Source organism: Melanotaenia boesemani, chromosome 13, assembly GCF_017639745.1.
Source record: "Melanotaenia boesemani isolate fMelBoe1 chromosome 13, fMelBoe1.pri, whole genome shotgun sequence".
Classification (NCBI taxonomy): domain Eukaryota; kingdom Metazoa; phylum Chordata; class Actinopteri; order Atheriniformes; family Melanotaeniidae; genus Melanotaenia; species Melanotaenia boesemani.
This window is the reverse complement of record NC_055694.1, coordinates 1,094,548-1,115,985: the sequence shown is the minus strand read 5'-3', so window position 1 is coordinate 1,115,985 and position 21,438 is coordinate 1,094,548. Positions and strand designations below refer to the sequence as shown.

Below are 21,438 nucleotides of genomic sequence, written 5' to 3'. Positions count from 1 at the left end.
TTTCCATGGTGGTTCGGGAGGGAAAAAGAGGGAAGAAGAGGAATTTTTCGGGGTGTGAGACAGAGATCCTGATGGAGCACGTTGGAAAAGGTAAAAATGTGTAACTGGTGGACACGGCGTGGACGTTACTGGTGTCAGAAAGACAGAATAGTGGCAGTGGTGGAGACGCTGTCATCACAGAGTCAGAAGGAAGAAACGCCAGAGGAGTCGGATCGTACGGATGGATATCAGTCGGTAAAACATCCGTCTGCCATGCAGGAGAAGTTCGATTCCCAGAGCGGTGAAAAGCGTCTGCTAGATGACTGTAATGATGCCTGTAATTTGTTTTAATTTATAAAATAAATACGTACAGATAATCTGAGACTGGTAGCAGTTTGTTTAGAGTTAAATAATATTTCTTTCTAGTTGCTGGGTGGGCGGGGCTCCAGTGGGGTGGGCGGGGCTCTAGTTGGGTGGAGGATTCATTTCTCAGGTCTCAGGTTTCTAGTCTTAGGTTTTAGGTTTCTAGTACCAGGTTTCTGGTCTCCGGTTTCTAGTCTCAGGTTTCAGGTTTCTTGTCTCAGGTCTCTGTTGTCCAGGCTCAGTTGAAGGCCTTAGGTCTCAGGTTTCTAGTCTCAGGTTTCTTTTCTCAGGTCTCAGGTTTCAGGTCTGGGGTTTCAGGTTTCAGGTCTGAGGTTTCTGTTCTCAGGTTTCAGGTTTCTGTTCTCAGGTCTCAGGTTTCAGGTCTGGGGTTTCAGGTTTCAGGTCTGAGGTTTCTGGGTACAGGTTTCTGTTCTCAGGTTTCAGGTTTCTGTTCTCAGGTCTCAGGTTTCAGGTTTCTGGTCTCAGGTCTCAGGTTTCAGGTTTCTGGTCTCAGGTCTCATGTCTCATGTCTCAGGTCTCATATCTCTGGTTGCAGTTTTCTGGTCTCTGGTTTCTAGTACCAGGTTTCAGGTTTCTGTTCTCAGGTTTCAGGTCTCAGGTTTCAGGTTTCTGGTCTCAAGTTTCAGGTTTTTGGTCCCAGATTTCAGATTTCTGATGTCAGGCTTCAGGTTTCTGGTCTTAGGTCTCAAGTTTCAGGTTTCTGGGTCTCAGGTTTCTTTTCTCAGGTCTCAGGTTTCAGGTCTGGGGTTTCAGGTTTCAGGTCTGAGGTTTCTGTTCTCAGGTTTCAGGTTTCTGTTCTCAGGTCTCAGGTTTCAGGTTTGGGGTTTCAGGTTTCAGGTCTGAGGTTTCTGGTTTCAGGTTTCTGTTCTCAGGTTTCAGGTTTCTGTTCTCAGGTCTCAGGTTTCAGGTTTCTGGTCTCAGGTCTCAGGTTTCAGGTTTCTGGTCTCAGGTCTCATGTCTCATGTCTCAGGTCTCATATCTCTGGTTGCAGTTTTCTGGTCTCTGGTTTCTAGTACCAGGTTTCAGGTTTCTGGTCTCAGGTTTCAGATCTCAGGTTTCTGTTCTCAGGTTTCTGTTCTCAGGTTTCTGGTCTCAGGTTTCTGGACTCAGGTCTCAGGTTTCAGGTTTCAGGTCTTAGATTTCAGGTCTCAGGTTTCTGGTCTGAAGATTCTTTTCTCAGGTCTCAGGTTTCTGGTCTCAGGTTTCAGATTTCTGTTCTCAGGTTTCAGGTTTCCGGTCTCAGGTTTCCAGTTTCTGGTCTGAGGTTTCAGGTTTCTAGTCTCAGGTTTCTGGTCTCAGGATTCTTGTCTCAGGTCTCAGGTTTCTGGTCTCAGGTTTCAGGTTTCTGGTTTCTAGTACCAGGTTTCAGATTTCTTGTCTCAAGTCTCTGTTGTCCAGGCTCGGTTTTTCTAGCTTTTTGTTTGTTGTCTTAAGTCTCAATTTTGTGGTCTGACATCTCAGGTTCTGGGTCTCAGGTTTCAGGTCTCAGGATTCTTTTCTCAGGTCTCAGGTATCAGGTTTCTGGTCTCAGGTTTTAGGTTTCTGGTCTCAGGTTTCAGGTTTTTGGTCTCAGATTTCAGATTTCTGGTGTCAGGCTTCAGGTTTCTGGTCTTAGGTCTCAAGTTTCAGGTTTCTGGTCTTAGGTTTCTGGTTTCAGGTTTCTAGTACCAGGTTTCAGGTTTCTGGTCTCAGGTTCTGGGTCTCAGGTTTCTTTTCTCAGGTCTCAGGTTTCAGGTCTGGGGTTTCTGGTTTTAGGTCTGAGGTTTCTGGTTTCAGGTTTCTGTTCTCAGGTTTCAGGTTTCTGTTCTCAGGTCTCAGGTTTCAGGTTTCTGGTCTCAGGTCTCATGTCTCAGTTCTCATATCTCTGGTTGCAGTTTTCTGGTCTCTGGTTTCTAGTCTCAGGTTTCAGGTTTCTGTTCTCAGGTTTGTGGTGTCAGGTCTCAGGTTTCTGGTCTCAGGTCTCATATCTCTGGTTGCAGTTTTGTGGTCTCTGGTTTCTAGTCTCAGGTTTCAGGTTTCTGGTCTCAGGTCTCAGGTTTCTGGTCTCAGGTCTCAGGTTTCTGGTCTCAGGTCTCATATCTCTGGTTGCAGTTTTCTGGTCTCTGGATTCTAGTCTCAGGTTTCAGGTTTCAGGTTTCAGGTTTCAGGTTTTTTGTGTTAGGTCTCAGGTTTCAGGTTTCTAGTCTCAGCTCTTAGGTTTCAGGTTTTTGGTCTTAGGTCTCAGGTCTCAGGTGTCTGGTCTTAGTTTTTTAGGTTTCTGGTCTCCGGTTTCAGGTTTCTGTTGTCAGGTCTGAGGTTTGTGGTCTCAGGTTACTGGTTTCAGGTCTCAGGCTTCTGGTCTCAGGTTTCAGGTTTCTGGTCTCAGGTTTCTGGTCCCAGGTTTCAGGTTTTTGGGTTTCTGGTTCTGAAGGAAGCCATGTTTCAGGTCTGATAAGATGAGTCTTTCCCTTTACTGAGCTACACTGAATGCAGCATGACAGCTGGCCGTGGAACGCTGTAACACACTGTGTTCCGGTTCTCATTCTGGTTTAGCGCCACTAGAGGAACTCCTGGACCTGAATACATGAAAAATTCTGATGAAAACAGGTTTCTGCCAGCACATCATCTGGACTTCAGGCTGCCGGTTCTGTTGTTCTGGTTCAATAGACCCATAGGCAGAGGATGTTCTGATCCGGTTACTGAGAACAGATGAGGACTAAGGAGTTGAAGGCCGGATACCGGTCCAGATGCTTCTGAACTCTGATCCAGTTCAGCAGACTCGTGGCTTTAAACAGAAAAACTTTATTGGCCCGGTCCGATCAGTGTGCCGGGCCGTCTGCGACATGAACTGAACATGAGGGTCCAAACTGGTTCCAACACACAGGTGCAAAACCCTTGAGCTGGTTTCACTGGGTTTGGTGTTTCCTAGCCGACAGTAAACGTCTCAAACAGATGTGGTTCTGATCCGTTAACCTCGTCCCAGCTGGTTCTGGTCCTCACAGAGATACAACAACACACCCACATCAAGTATTAATGAAGCTGCTGCTGCTGCTGTGCCTTTGAGCCATGCACCTGTGTGATGTGTGTGTGTGTGTTGTATACGTGTGTGTGTGTTGTATACGTGTGTTGTGTGTTGCATACGTGTGTGTGTGTGTGTGTGGGGGTGGGTGGGTGTGGATGAATGTAGGTCAGCTGCAGATTTTCTGCTCAGCAACAATGAAGAAAATCCCAACTCTCACTTCTCTCATCTGATTGGGTGAAAATGAAAGCTCCAGCCAGACAGCCAATAACCTTTCAACCTCTGGGCGCTCCTTGTGTATGGTGTGTGTCTCCATGCTCTGATGTCTCTGTGGGACTCTCAGTCCTTCAGAGATCCAGTTTTAGGTCTGAGATGAGTTTGCTTCTGTGGCCAGGAACGGACGTTCTTCAGCAAACATCCTGTCCACAGATGCGAAGCACAGACCTGCGAGCGATACTGAAGTGGGTGAGGGTTAGTGGATTTGTCCCTGTCTTTTTACGTCAGTGGAACACTTCAGGGGCTGTCGGTCAGACGGGTTGCAGCGCTGCTTTTCCATACAGCATGAGTTTGTTTATAGACACTGAGAAGCTCCACCCTCCTTTCTCTGTGATTGGTTCTGGAATATCGTGTCAAATGTGGGACAAAACTACTTGTACTTGTATTTTTAGGCCCGAACACTGAAGGCTTGTTGTAATTGTAGCGTTTTTTTTGTATTCTTATTTTTCTCCTTACAAGTTAACACCCTTTTAGGGTTACTGAACATGCTCGACATGCCCCTCCAAGGGAATGCGTAAATTTACGTGTTTTGGGGTGCTCGGGACTGTTCGGGCAAAATTGAACGAGAGCGCCACCTATTTATGATGCCCCGCCACTGCACGTCATCAATCTTTATGAAATTCGCTACACATATTCTAAATGCTCGGGCGAACAAAAAATCCTCTTGGAGCAACGGCCTAAAGCCTACAGGAAGTCGGCCATTTTGGGTCAAAGTCGCCATTTTGGCGTTTTACTGACGTCGTTCAAATCTATCTCCTCCTAGAGATTTTATCATACCGCCACCAAAATGGCTCATGATGTTCAGAAGGCATATGTCTTTAAAAGTTATCAAAAGTTTTCTAATAGGAGAAAGGGCATAGAGGGGGCGGGGCCTCAAAGTTTGACGTCTCGCCATGAAAAACGAAAGTGATATAACTTCCACATTAAACAATATATGTGAACCAAAATGGCCATGTATGATGCCAGTCCCATCCTGAACACATCTACATGTCAATATTTGGGTTATGAATTGGCCACACCCCCTGGCGACAGGAAGTCATGGTTTTTACTCGAAGACCCACTTCTCTGACGTTTTGGACACAACCGGGTCCAAACTGGGTCAGACAGCAGAAAACAAGTTGCTGATGATATGTGGTGAAAACTGTTGATCTACGCTGGAGGGCGAGACCGTGGCGAACTTCAATAAGATGCTATGACATCATTATTCAGTATAAATCCCTCAATTTTCATCCAATCACACTTATAGTGTCATCATAACAACATGCTAAAGACACGCATCAACACAACAACATACTAAAGACACACATCAACATAACAACATACTAAAGACACACATCAACATAACAACACACTAAAGACACACATCAACATAACAACACACTAAAGACACGCATCAACATAACAACATACTAAAGACACACATCAACATAACAACATACTAAAGACACGCATCAACATAACAACATACTAAAGACACACATCAACATAACAACATACTAAAGACACACATCAACATAACAACACACTAATGACACGCATCAACATAACAACACACTGAAGACACGCATCAACATAACAACACACTAAAGACACGCATCAACATAACAACATACTAAAGACACACATCAACATAACAACATACTAAAGACACGCATCAACATAACAACACACTAAAGACACGCATCAACATAACACACTAAAGACACGCATCAACATAACAACACACTGAAGACACGCATCAACATAACAACACACTAAAGACACGCATCAACATAACACACTAAAGACACGCATCAACATAACAACACACTAAAGACACGCATCAACATAACAACACACTAAAGACACGCATCAATATAACAACACACTAAAGACATGCATCAACATAACACACTAAAGACACGCATCAATATAACAACACACTAAAGACACGCATCAACATAACAACACACTAAAGACACGCATCAACATAACAACACACTAAAGACACGCATCAATATAATAACACACTGAAGACACGCATCAACATAACAACACACTAAAGACACGCATCAATATAACAACACACTAAAGACACGCATCAACATAACAACACACTAAAGACATGCTTGAACATAACACACTAAAGACACGCATCAATATGACAACACACTAAAGACACGCATCAACATAACAACACACTAAAGACACGCATCAACATAACAACACACTAAAGACACGCATCAATATAACAACACACTAAAGACACGCATCAATATAACAACACACTAAAGACACGCATCAATATAACAACACACTAAAGACACGCATCAATATAACAACACACTAAAGACACGCATCAACATAACAACACACTAAAGACACGCATCAACATAACACACTAAAGACACGCATCAATATAACAACACACTAAAGACACGCATCAATATAACAACACACTAAAGACACGCATCAACATAACAACACACTAAAGACACGCATCAACATAACAACACACTGAAGACACGCATCAACATAACAACACACTAAAGACACGCATCAACATAACAACACACTAAAGACACGCATCAACATAACAACACACTAAAGACACGCATCAACATAACAACACACTAAAGACACGCATCAACATAACAACACACTAAAGACACGCATCAACATAACAACACACTAAAGACACGCATCAATATAACAACACACTAAAGACATGCATCAACATAACACACTAAAGACACGCATCAATATAACAACACACTAAAGACACGCATCAACATAACAACACACTAAAGACACGCATCAACATAACAACACACTAAAGACACGCATCAATATAATAACACACTGAAGACACGCATCAACATAACAACACACTAAAGACACGCATCAATATAACAACACACTAAAGACATGCATCAACATAAAAACATACTAAAGACACGCATTAACATAACATACTAAAGACACGCATCAACATAACAACACACTAAAGACACGCATCAATATAACAACACACTAAAGACACGCATCAATATAACAACACACTGAAGACATGCATCAACATAAAAACATACTAAAGACACGCATCAACATAACAACATACTAAAGACACGCATCAACATAACAACACACTAAAGACAAATCAAGATAACAACACATTAAAGACACGCATCAAGATAACAACACACTAAAGACATGCATCAACATAACAACACACTAAAGACACGCATCACTATAACAACACACTAAAGACACTCATCAATATAACAACACACTAAAGACACGCATCAATATAACAACACACTAAAGACATGCATCAACATAACACACTAAAGACACGCATCAATATAACAACACACTAAAGACACGCATCAACATAACAACACACTAAAGACACGCATCAACATAACAACACACTGAAGACACGCATCAACATAACAACACACTAAAGACACGCATCAACATAACAACACACTAAAGACACGCATCAACATAACAACACACTAAAGACACGCATCAACATAACAACACACTAAAGACACGCATCAACATAACAACACACTAAAGACACGCATCAACATAACAACACACTAAAGACACGCATCAATATAACAACACACTAAAGACATGCATCAACATAACACACTAAAGACACGCATCAATATAACAACACACTAAAGACACGCATCAACATAACAACACACTAAAGACACGCATCAACATAACAACACACTAAAGACACGCATCAATATAATAACACACTGAAGACACGCATCAACATAACAACACACTAAAGACACGCATCAATATAACAACACACTAAAGACACGCATCAACATAACAACACACTAAAGACACGCATCAATATAACAACACACTAAAGACATGCATCAACATAACAACACACTAAAGACACGCATCAATATAACAACACACTAAAGACACGCATCAACATAACAACACACTAAAGACACGCATCAACATAACAACACACTAAAGACACGCATCAATATAATAACACACTGAAGACACGCATCAACATAACAACACACTAAAGACACGCATCAATATAACAACACACTAAAGACACGCATCAACATAACACACTAAAGACACGCTTGAACATAACAACACACTAAAGACACGCATCAATATAACAACACAGTAAAGACACGCATCAACAAAACAACACACTAAAGACACGCATCAACATAACAACACACTAAAGACACGCATCAATATAACAACACACTAAAGACACGCATCAATATAACAACACACTAAAGACACGCATCAATATAACAACACACTAAAGACACGCATCAATATAACAACACACTAAAGACACGCATCAACATAACAACACACTAAAGACACGCATCAACATAACACACTAAAGACACGCATCAATATAACAACACACTGAAGACACGCATCAACATAACAACACACTAAAGACACGCATCAACATAACAACACACTAAAGACACGCATCAACATAACAACACACTAAAGACACGCATCAATATAACAACACACTAAAGACACGCATCAATATAACAACACACTAAAGACACGCATCAATACAACAACATACTAAAGACACTCATCAACATAACAACACACTAAAGACACGCATCAACATAACAACACACTAAAGACACTCATCAACATAACAACACACTAAAGACACGCATCAACATAACAACACACTAAAGACACTCATCAACATAACAACACACTAAAGACACGCATTAACATAACAACATACTAAAGACACGCATCAACATAACAACATACTAAAGACACGCATCAACATAACAACACACTAAAGACACGCATCAACATAACAACATACTAAAGACACGCATCAACATAAAAGCATACTAAAGACACTCATCAACATAACAACATACTAAAGACACGCATCAACATAACACACTAAAGACACGCATCAATATAACAACACACTAAAGACACGCATCAACATAACAACACACTAAAGACACGCATCAACATAACAACACACTAAAGACACGCATCAATATAATAACACACTGAAGACACGCATCAACATAACAACACACTAAAGACACGCATCAATATAACAACACACTAAAGACACGCATCAACATAACACACTAAAGACACGCTTGAACATAACAACACACTAAAGACACGCATCAATATAACAACACACTAAAGACACGCATCAACAAAACAACACACTAAAGACACGCATCAACATAACAACACACTAAAGACACGCATCAATATAACAACACACTAAAGACACGCATCAATATAACAACACACTAAAGACACGCATCAATATAACAACACACTAAAGACACGCATCAATATAACAACACACTAAAGACACGCATCAACATAACAACACACTAAAGACACGCATCAACATAACACACTAAAGACACGCATCAATATAACAACACACTGAAGACACGCATCAACATAACAACACACTAAAGACACGCATCAACATAACAACACACTAAAGACACGCATCAACATAACAACACACTAAAGACACGCATCAATATAACAACACACTAAAGACACGCATCAATATAACAACACACTAAAGACACGCATCAATACAACAACATACTAAAGACACTCATCAACATAACAACACACTAAAGACACGCATCAACATAACAACACACTAAAGACACTCATCAACATAACAACACACTAAAGACACGCATCAACATAACAACACACTAAAGACACTCATCAACATAACAACATACTAAAGACACGCATCAACATAACAACACACTTAAGACACGCATCAACATAACAACATACTAAAGACACGCATTAACATAACAACATACTAAAGACACGCATCAACATAACAACACACTAAAGACACGCATCAACATAACAACACACTAAAGACACGCATCAACATAACAACACACTAAAGACACGCATCAATATAACAACACACTAAAGACACTCATCAACATAACAACACACTAAAGACATGCATCAACATAACAACACACTAAAGACACTCATCAACATAACAACACACTAAAGACACGCATTAACATAACAACATACTAAAGACACGCATCAACATAACAACATACTAAAGACACGCATCAACATAACAACACACTAAAGACACGCATCAACATAACAACATACTAAAGACACGCATCAACATAAAAGCATACTAAAGACACGCATCAACATAACAACACACTAAAGACATGCATCAACATAAAAACATACTAAAGACAAGCATTAACATAACATACTAAAGACACGCATCAACATAACAACACACTAAAGACACGCATCAATATAACAACACACTAAAGACACGCATCAATATAACAACACACTGAAGACATGCATCAACATAAAAACATACTAAAGACACGCATCAACATAACAACATACTAAAGACACGCATCAACATAACAACACACTAAAGACACATCAAGATAACAACACATTAAAGACACGCATCAACATAACAACACACTAAAGACATGCATCAACATAACAACACACTAAAGACACGCATCAATATAACAACACACTAAAGACACTCATCAATATAACAACACACTAAAGACACGCATCAATATAACAACACACTAAAGACATGCATCAACATAACACACTAAAGACACGCATCAACATAACAACACACTAAAGACACGCATCAATATAACAACACACTAAAGACACGCATCAACATAACAACACACTAAAGACACGCATCAACATAACAACATACTAAAGACACGCATCAACATAACAACACACTAAAGACACGCATCAACATAACAACACACTAAAGACACGCATCAACATAACAACATACTAAAGACACGCATCAACATAAAAGCATACTAAAGACACGCATCAACATAACAACACACTAAAGACATGCATCAACATAAAAACATACTAAAGACACGCATTAACATAACATACTAAAGACACGCATCAACATAACAACACACTAAAGACACGCATCAATATAACAACACACTAAAGACACGCATCAATATAACAACACACTAAAGACACGCATCAACATAACAACACACTAAAGACACGCATCAATATAACAACACACTAAAGACACGCATCAATATAACAACACACTAAAGACACTCATCAACATAACAACACACTAAAGACACGCATCAACATAACAACACACTAAAAAGGGAGGTGGAATTGCGGTGCTGGTAAACCAGCGCTGGTGTCATCCTGAACATGTCACTGTTAAAGAGAAGATCTGCAATAGAGACATTGAACTGCTAGCTGTGAGTCTCCGCCCGTATTATTTACCCAGAGAGTTCACATGCGTTATTCTGGTAGCGATATATATATTACCTGGTACCGCTCCAGACGCAGCCTGTGATGTCATTAACTCTGTAGTGGCCAGGCTTCAAACACAACATCCAAACGCATTTGTGGCGATCTCTGGAGATTTTAACAACATCTCCCTCTCTGCAACTCTACCAACTTTCCAACAGTTTGTCAGCTGCTCCACCAGAGAAAACAAAACGTTGGACTTATTTTATGCAAATATAAAAAATGCATACAGCTCCTTTGCCCTGCCACCTTTAGGAAGATCAGACCATAACCTAGTTCTTCTCTCCTCCTCCTACAAGCCCATCGTTCAGCAACAACCAGTCATTAGAAAGGCTATTAGAACCTGGTCTAATGAAGCTGAAGATGCTCTGAGAGGATGCTTCGAGGCTACAGACTGGAACGTCCTATGTGAACCTCATGGAGATGACATCAATGCCTTGACTGAGTGTGTGACAGATTATATTAACTTCTGTGTGGACAGCACCGTTCCAACAAGAACAGTGAGGTGCTTCCCCAATAACAAACCCTGGATCACCAGTGACCTGAAAAAGCTGCTGAACATCAAAAAGAAAGCTTTTAGGGATGGAGACAGGGAGTTATTGAAGTCCACACAAAAACAACTTAAAACACAAATGAAGAAGTGCAAGGAGGACTACAGGAAGAAGTTGGAAAGTAAGCTTCAGAAAAACAATGTGAGGGATGTGTGGTCAGGAATGAAGAAGATCACTGGCTTCGGGATAAAGGAGGATCAGACTGATGGAGGTCTGGACAGAGCGAATGAACTGAACATGTTCTTCAATAGGTTTAGCTCACCTCCTGCTTCAACCCCAACTAGCCACACACCCTCCATGAGCCCACAGCTTTCCTGTCACACCTCCACTCTGTCACCCTGCAGCTCAGTCAAGGACCTGGACACAACCTCATCTCCCTCCACATCAGGACTTCCTGAAACCTCCTCTGCCTCCACCTCCACTCTGTCTGTCTCCTGTAACCAAGTCATGCAACAACTGGTGAAACTGAACCAGAACAAGGCTGCAGGTCCAGATGGTGTCAGTCCCAGAGTTCTCAAGACCTGCTCAAAACAGCTATGTCCGATTCTCCAGCACCTGTTCAACACCAGCCTGAGCCAGAAAAGAAAGCCGGTGCTGTGGAAAACATCCTGCCTTGTTCCAGTGCCTAAAAAACCACAACCAGCTGAACCAAAAGACTACAGACCAGTCGCCCTGACATCTCACGTCATGAAAGTCCTGGAGAGACTCTTACTGGCTCACCTCAGCAAGCAGGTGAACACCTTTCAGGACCCATTACAGTTTGCATACCGTAATGGGCTTGGGGTTGAAGATGCCATCATATACCTGCTTCAGAGAGCCCACTCTCATCTGGACCAGTCAGGCAGCACTTTGAGGGTCATGTTCTTTGATTTCTCAAGTGCTTTTAATACGATTCAGCCTGCTCTGCTGTGTGAGAAGCTGCAGAAATTCCAGGTGGATCCCTCCACAACCACCTGGATTTACGACTACCTCACAAACAGACCACAGTTTGTGAGACTGAAAGGTTGTGTGTCTGAGATGGTGGTCAGCTGCACTGGAACACCACAAGGGACTGTACTTTCACCATTTCTATTCACGCTGTACACCTCAGACTTCCAGTACAACTCTGAGTTCTGTCATCTGCAGAAATACTCTGATGACTCAGCAGTTGTTGGGTGTATCAGTGATGGACAAGAAGCAGAGTACAGAGAACTGGTCGGTCAGTTTGTGAAATGGTGCGGTGACAATCATCTCATCTTGAATACCAAGAAAACAAAGGAGATGATTGTTGACTTCAGGAGGAACAAGAACACACATAGATGTGTTTCCATCATGGGAGAGGAGGTGGAGGTGGTGGAGGAATACAAGTACCTTGGAGTTCAGCTGGACAACAGACTTGAGTGGAAAAGCAACACTGAGTACATTTACAAGAAAGGTCAGAGCAGACTCTACTTCTTAAGGAAGCTGAGATCTTTTAACGTCTGCACCAAAATGTTGCAAATGTTCTACAGGTCTGTTGTTGAAAGTGCAATCAGCTTTGCAGCAATCTGCTGGGGCAGCGGCATCAGAACCAGAGACTTGAAAAGAATTAACAAACTGATCAAGAAAGCCGGTTCTGTGCTTGGAGTAACTCTGGAGCCGCTGGAGTTGATCATCAAAAAAAGAATTCTGTACAAGCTGACGAAGATAATGGAAGATCCTTCACACCCTCTACACAACGCCGTGACGAAACAACAGAGTGTGTTCAGTGGGAGGCTTGTTCAAGTCCGATGCAAGACAGAGAGATACAGAAGATCCTTCCTTCCAGCAGCTATCAGGCTGAAGAACAAAGCCCTTAATTAATTAATGTGATTGTTTTACTAAAAAATTACTACTACTACAATATTGAATTTCCCTTTGGGATTAATAAAGTATTTTTCATTCATTCATTCATTCAAGACACGCATCAACATAACAACACACTAAAGACACGCATCAACATAACAACACACTAAAGACACGCATCAACATAACAACACACTAAAGACACGCATCAGTATAACAACACACTAAAGACACGCATCAATATAACAACACACTAAAGACACGCATCAACATAACAACACACTAAAGACACGCATCAACATAACAACACACTAAAGACACGCATCAACATAACAACACACTAAAGACACGCATCAGTATAACAACACACTAAAGACACGCATCAACATAACAACACACTAAAGACACGCATCAACATAACAACACACTAAAGACACGCATCAACATAACAACACACTAAAGACACGCATCAACATAACAACACACTAAAGACACGCATCAACATAACAACACACTAAAGACACGCATCAGTATAACAACACACTAAAGACACGCATCAATATAACAACACACTAAAGACACGCATCAACATAACAACACACTAAAGACACGCATCAACATAACAACACACTAAAGACACGCATCAATATAACAACACACTAAAGACACGCATTAACATAACAACATACTAAAGACACGCATCAACATAACAACACACTAAAGACACGCATCAACATAACAACACACTAAAGACACGCATCAACATAACAACATACTAAAGACACGCATCAACAGAAAAGCATACTAAAGACATGCATCAACATAAAAACATACTAAAGACACGCATTAACATAACATACTAAAGACACGCATCAACATAACAACACACTAAAGACACGCATCAATATAACAACACACTGAAGACATGCATCAACAAAAAAACATACTAAAGACACACATCAACATAACAACATACTAAAGACACGCATCAACATAACAACACACTAAAGACACATCAACATAACAACACAATAAAGACACGCATCAACATAACAACACACTAAAGACACGCATCAACATAACAACACACTAAAGACACGCATCAATATAACAACACACTAAAGACACTCATCAATATAACAACACACTAAAGACACGCATCAATATAACAACACACTAAAGACATGCATCAACATAACACACTAAAGACACGCATCAACATAACAACACACTAAAGACACGCATCAATATAACAACACACTAAAGACACGCATCAACATAACAACACACTAAAGACACGCATTAACATAACAACATACTAAAGACACGCATCAACATAACAACACACTAAAGACACGCATCAACATAACAACACACTAAAGACACGCATCAACATAACAACATACTAAAGACACGCATCAACATAAAAGCATACTAAAGACACGCATCAACATAACAACACACTAAAGACATGCATCAACATAACAACACACTAAAGACACGCATCAACATAACAACACACTAAAGACACGCATCAATATAACAACACACTAAAGACACGCATCAATATAACAACACACTGAAGACATGCATCAACATAAAAACATACTAAAGACACGCATCAACATAACAACATACTAAAGACACGCATCAACATAACAACACACTAAAGACACATCAACATAACAACACACTAAAGACACGCATCAACATAACAACACACTAAAGACACGCATCAATATAACAACACACTAAAGACACGCATCAATATAACAACACACTAAAGACACGCATCAATATAACAACACACTAAAGACACTCATCAATATAACAACACACTAAAGACACGCATCAATATAACAACACACTAAAGACACGCATCAACATAACAACATACTAAAGACACGCATCAACATAACAACACACTAAAGACACACATCAACATAACATACTAAAGACACGCATCAACATAAAAGCATACTAAAGACACGCATCAACATAACAACACACTAAAGACACGCATCAACATAAAAACATACTAAAGACACGCATTAACATAAAAACATACTAAAGACACACATCAACATAACAACATACTAAAGACACGCATCAACATAACAACACACTAAAGACACGCATCAACATAACAACACACTAAAGACACGCATCAACATAACAACACACTAAAGACACGCATCAACATAACAACACACTAAAGACATGCATCAACATAAAAACATACTAAAGACATGCATTAACATAACATACTAAAGACACGCATCAACATAACAACACACTAAAGACACGCATCAATATAACAACACACTAAAGACACGCATCAATATAACAACACACTAAAGACACGCATCAACATAACAACACACTAAAGACACGCATCAACATAACAACACACTAAAGACATGCATCAACATAAAAACATACTAAAGACACGCATCAACATAACAACACACTAAAGACATGCATCAACATAACAACACACTAAAGACATGCATCAACATAAAAACATACTAAAGACACGCATCAACATAACAACACACTAAAGACACGCATCAACATAACAACACACTAAAGACATGCATCAACATAAAAACATACTAAAGACACGCATTAACATAACATAAATCCATTCCAGAGACAGAGTCCTCGGCAGTCAGGAATCTAAAGGAAATAAATCTGACTCATCATGAACCTGAACAAGCAACAACCTGTAGACCAGACCAGAGCTTTAACTCATTCAGATAAAACAACATAATTAACTACATAAAGAAGCTGCAGCAGCTTCAGTACAAACCACTGCAGCTGGTTAACAGAAGCTCACAAGTTAAACTGGACATGATAAAGTGGATATTTTACACACTGAACGTGAACGAGTCTGCTAGAACACAGAGCCAGAAGCTGGTTAACATACTGTCTATCAGCTGGATGCTGATGTGCTTTTCTTTTCAGGATTAAAAGTTTAGTCTCCCAGTAAGACCAGGAGAAACTCCTCCATGATCCATCTCCAGTAGACTAGATCACTGTACTGGTCTTTAACAGGACTTCCCAGTAATACCAGTAAACATCTGCAGCTCATCCAGATGCTGCTGCTGGAGTTTTAACCAGGACTAAAAGATCTGAACACATCATACCAGTTTTAACATCTTTATACTGGCTTCCAGTTTACACTGGTTTCTAGTTTAAACTGGTTTCTAGTCAGTTACAGAACAGATTTAAACCTTCTGATGGTTTACATCCCAGAATGGTTCAGGACCAGAATCCATCTGATACATTCAGAGAATTTAAACCTGGCAGAACTTTTAGATCTAAAGACTCTGGTCAACTAGTCCAGACCAGAGTCCTGACCAGGATCCAGACCAGAGTCCAGACCAGAGTCCAGACCAGAGTCCAGACCAGGACCCAGACCAAACATGGAGAAGCATCATTTAATAAGTGGAACAAACTGCCAGTGGAGATTAAACTTTCACCAAATGTAGACATTTTTAAATCCAGGTTATCCAGGGGGCAGGGAGGCTACCTGGTCCAGGTACTCCTGGTTAGCCTTGTGCAGCTTTTCAAATGGACGTTACGATTTGTGGTTTTTCCTTCCACATCTTGTACCACCTGCTTCTTCTACAAGGCACTTTTATCTTTGGCATGGTCCTAATGAAAGAAATCCCCAACAGGACTCTCCTAACTTTCTCCGTAGCATCACGCTAGCCGGCGCGGGCGACACGTGACGTCGGACCTTCGGGTGGCGTACGACGCAGACACCTGGCGTAAATCCAGCAGAGCGAAGTAAACAGATTTCTTATCAACCCCGAGCGCTTATGTTTAAAATAAATTTACAAAAAACGAAAACGAAGGACATTTTTGCTAAAGTTTTAGTTCATTTTGTAAACACACAATACAGTTTCAGTTATTTATTTATCTTTTTTTAAACTCTCGTTTTTATTTTTATTATTTAATTCTAGTTTTGTTTACGATAATAACCTTGCTTCAGATAAGGTCAAATCCTTTCATAATACTACAGAAAAAACCTTAAGTTCCTTCATCAAGCAAAACCATGGCGAATGGCGTCCACTGCCATGAAACAGGAAGTACTTGTAACTGACCCAATTAACTCCTGATCTCCACCAAACTCGGCAGGGAGGACAGTGTTCAGGCCTGGAACTGATTCAAATAGACATATGCTGGTAATATGGCTCTATAGCGCCCCCTAGAAGTATTTAATCTATCAGCTCCAACCACTGCTTTGACCGACGTTGATGAAATGTGGCATATTTATATTTATAAATATATTATATTTATTTATAACACGCCAGGACAAACAAAAAAGCCTCTTTTGTTGTCAGCGCCATAGCCCCGCCCCCTGGGAACAGGAAGTCCCACCATTTTAACCCTTTAATACCTGTAAAATCAATTCAAACTCATTAATATCATCCTTCATTAACTCATGGTTGAAAATATGACTTCTTGCAGCATCATGATTAAAATGGCTTCCGCTGATGGTTATATCATTCGCCGTGAAACAGGAAGTGGCTCTAAACCTGCTGTCAGTCGACCAATTGACATGATATTTTCCTCTTCTCATTGGAGTTCCAACCTGAACATGGTTCTACATGAAAAACGACTATAGTGCCACCCAGTGGCCAAGTGGAATTTTCCTCATGATAAAATTATGCTCCGGTTTGTGAGAATCTAAATGCCCTCTTTGACTGTGGCGACTCACCTCTCAGTTTGCTGTGCTGGTGAGGATTTGGGGCTTGCTATCCTCTGGTCCACCGGGGATGTCTCCCACAGGGCATGGTGGGAGGTTAAGTGTTCATGGATGCAGAGGAGTCTGTGAGTGAGGGGTTACGGGGCGAATAGATGAGGGTAACGGGTAGGTGGAGGAGGATGTGGTGTAGATGGTGCTGTGGTTCCCGAGGTGTGCTGCTGGAACATTGGGGTGGATGGCTGGTAGCTGATGGGGTGGGTGGCTGCCAATTGTGGGCCTGGACCTGTGACCCCGGGGGGTCTGGCTGTGGTCTTCCTCTGCTGCCTTCTGGGTGGGTCTGGGGTGGTCTTCGTGGTGGGGGGGCTTGGGTTGGTGCTCCAGGATGCTGCTGATGACCCGGGTCTCTGGGCCGCCCTAGTCTGCCTCTAGCCTCTGTGGGGGCGTGGCCTCATCTCTGATCCTCCTCCTTCCTCATCCTCTGCATGCTAACTCAGCACTGAGGTGTCCAGTTTATACACTAAGAGATGCTTTGGTTCAGGTGTGTGTTTCTGGTTCTTTGGTTGTTGTTGTGATACATGTTGTTGTTGCTGTCTTGGTTATTTTTAGGAACTCCTGATGATTGTCTGCTTAGTTTACCTGTAAAAGCTGTAGAAAATTCTCTGCTCTGTTTCTGTACAGGTGTAGCAGCTGCTTGTCTGCTGTTAGGTTGGATTGAAGCTCGTTGCTTCTATCTGCTGGATCTTTTTCTCCTGTTTTACGTCTCTTCACTATCCTATTTTCTGTCCCCTCTGGTCAGCTCCAGCAAAATTACGTAAATTCCACAATTCCAAGTAAATAAATAAATAACAGACAATAAATAAATAAACAAACAAATAAATAAGATTATCGAGAGGAGTCTTATACCTATAAAGCTCCTCTTGGCAAAGCAAATTTGTTCGGCACAACACAGCAGCCAGACCATCATTCTGCCGCCACCGTGCTGGACAGGACAAGTTAAATAAAAATCAATAAAAACCTGAAGCTCATTATGTTATATCATGATGTTTATTGTATCTTGTTAGGTTATAACACCACATGGCTGTGAGTTTACAAACATCTGCAGATCAATAAGATTTATCAGAACATCAGGAGAACCTGAGTTGAGCTCTGAGGAACACCTTATTACAGGTTTTTGTTTGGATCATCACATTAAACACTACTGTTCACTTCCACACCTGTTTCATCATGTCTTTTCTTGTTTTATTTTCTGGAATCTGATTGGCTATCACTCTGACTCCTCCCCTTTATTTCTTCTGCCAGGTGAGATAGATTACTTTCTCTCTACTAGCTGTGATGGACCTACAGCATCCTGCCCAGCCAGCAGCTAACTGAGTAGGCTGCCTGAGTCTTACCTGTATTCAGGCTGCTGGATGGCCACAGGTGTGAACTACTGGAGCTCTTATGAACCCGGTCACGAGGTGAGAAACACCTGAGCACCTGTGCTGAAGGTGTTCTAGGAAGCAGCCAACATTGTGTCTGTAAGTGATGTTGATCTTTTACCAGGTGAGTGAAGGTCTGTGGGGAGGTGGGCGAGAGTACAGCAGCGAGGAGGGAGGAGGCGGAGTCACAGGGGATGCACCTACCATGGAAGTCAAAGGTCAGCTCATCTCAGCATCTGGTGAGAGCAAACAGGTTTGATATGACACACCTAAGCAAGAAGCAGTCCACAATGTGTGTGCATTTCACTGGTGCATTAACTGTGTGTTTACCTGTATGTCACCTGAGTGCAGAGCTCCTCACCTGTCCAGACAGGAAGCAGAGGGAGCGAATGGTGGAACTGCAGGAGAAGAGGCGGAGCCTACAGACACTACTGAGCACAAGATTGGCTGAGCTTAGAGGCGTATGTCTTCAGGAAGCGGTGAGGGGTGTCATAACAAGCAAAGCAGCGTGATTGGCTGATTTCTGTCCACAGATCAGAAGCTAATCTTGGTTTATTTACAAATCTTGATGTGACACATTTCCTGCGTTTTCATTGGTCAGGAGCTGACAGGAGCAGTGCCAGGTGACTTTCCTCTTGAGGTGGGGGAGAAGCTCCCCTGTGTTCGAAGACGAGGTGGGACGTCAGTCCACGGAAACGGGAAGACTCGAGTTGAGGTGAGGACGTCCATCCATCCATCCATCCATCCATCCATCCATCCATCCATCCATCCATCCATCCTTCCTTCGTCCCTTCCTTCCTTCCTGTTCATGGTTAATTTAAATTAGGATGGAATGAGTTCGTGTGCTTGTCTGCAGGAGGAAGAGTCTCAGCGTTTAAAGCTGAAGAAAACTTTATTTAGTGTTGCTGTGAGGAAACACAACGACTCTGAATACAGTCACCATGGCAAGAGGATGGTGCACAGAGGCTGCCACACAGGTAACACATGCATTCCCCTCAAAGGAGACAAAATAGAGCCAATATTATTGTACATGTGTAATACATGCTCTGTATATCATTTTGAATGTAAAAGAAATAAATACACACAAAATAAAATTACGCACCCATCAATTACAATCATGATCAACCTTTAATGTGTCACAAGACGGTCACAGGTTCAGTTCCTGGAGGGGGGGGGGGGGGGGGGGGGGTCAGAGCAGGAGAGTTTCTGTGTGGACTTTGCATTTTCTCATATATGCATAGGTTTCTCAAGTAGGAGCGAGTAGTTGTTTGTCTCTCTGTGTTGAACAGGCAATGGCCAGCTGACACGTCCAGGCAACGTGAACACAAGTAGTGTTTACTCTTTTCAATGAGCAGTCCCAGCTCCCAGCATCACTTCCAGCATCAGTCCCAGCTCCCAGCATCAGTTCCAGCATCAGTCCCAGCTCCCAGCATCAGTCCCAGCTCCCAGCATCAGTTCCAGCATCAGTCCCAGCTCCCAGCATCAGTCCCAGCTCCCAGCATCAGTTCCAGCATCAGTCCCAGCTCCCAGCATCAGTTCCAGCATCAGTCCCAGCTCCCAGCATCAGTCCCAGCTCCCAGCATCAGTTCCAGCATCAGTCCCAGCTCCCAGCATCAGTTCCAGCATCAGTCCCAGCTCCCAGCATCAGTCCCAGCTCCCAGCATCAGTCCCAGCTCCCAGCATCAGTTCCAGCATCAGTCCCAGCTCCCAGCATCAGTCCCAGCATCAGTCCCAGCTCCCAGCATCAGTCCCAGCTCCCAGCATCAGTCCCAGCTCCCAGCATCAGTTCCAGCATCAGTCCCAGCTCCCAGCATCAGTTCCAGCATCAGTCCCAGCTCCCAGCATCAGTCCCAGCTCCCAGCATCAGTCCCAGCTCCCAGCATCAGTTCCAGCATCAGTCCCAGCTCCCAGCATCAGTCCCAGCATCAGTCCCAGCTCCCA

At 42.0% G+C, this 21,438-nt stretch overlaps 1 protein-coding gene across 2 annotated transcripts in view; it reads left to right on the top strand.

Annotated features, from left to right (window-relative positions):
- The window catches only part of ccdc120a (coiled-coil domain containing 120a), a 39,835-nt gene that overhangs the window by 1,401 nt on the left and 16,996 nt on the right, over positions 1–21,438 (top strand). For both annotated transcript variants that reach the window (XM_042002993.1, XM_042002992.1), the window contains exons 2-6: positions 19,379–19,536; positions 19,622–19,736; positions 19,849–19,976; positions 20,099–20,212; positions 20,354–20,474. In XM_042002993.1, the coding sequence (XP_041858927.1) occupies positions 19,489–19,536; positions 19,622–19,736; positions 19,849–19,976; positions 20,099–20,212; positions 20,354–20,474 (526 nt within the window). In that variant the 5' untranslated portion in view covers positions 19,379–19,488. The remainder of the gene's footprint in view (positions 1–19,378; positions 19,537–19,621; positions 19,737–19,848; positions 19,977–20,098; positions 20,213–20,353; positions 20,475–21,438) is intronic.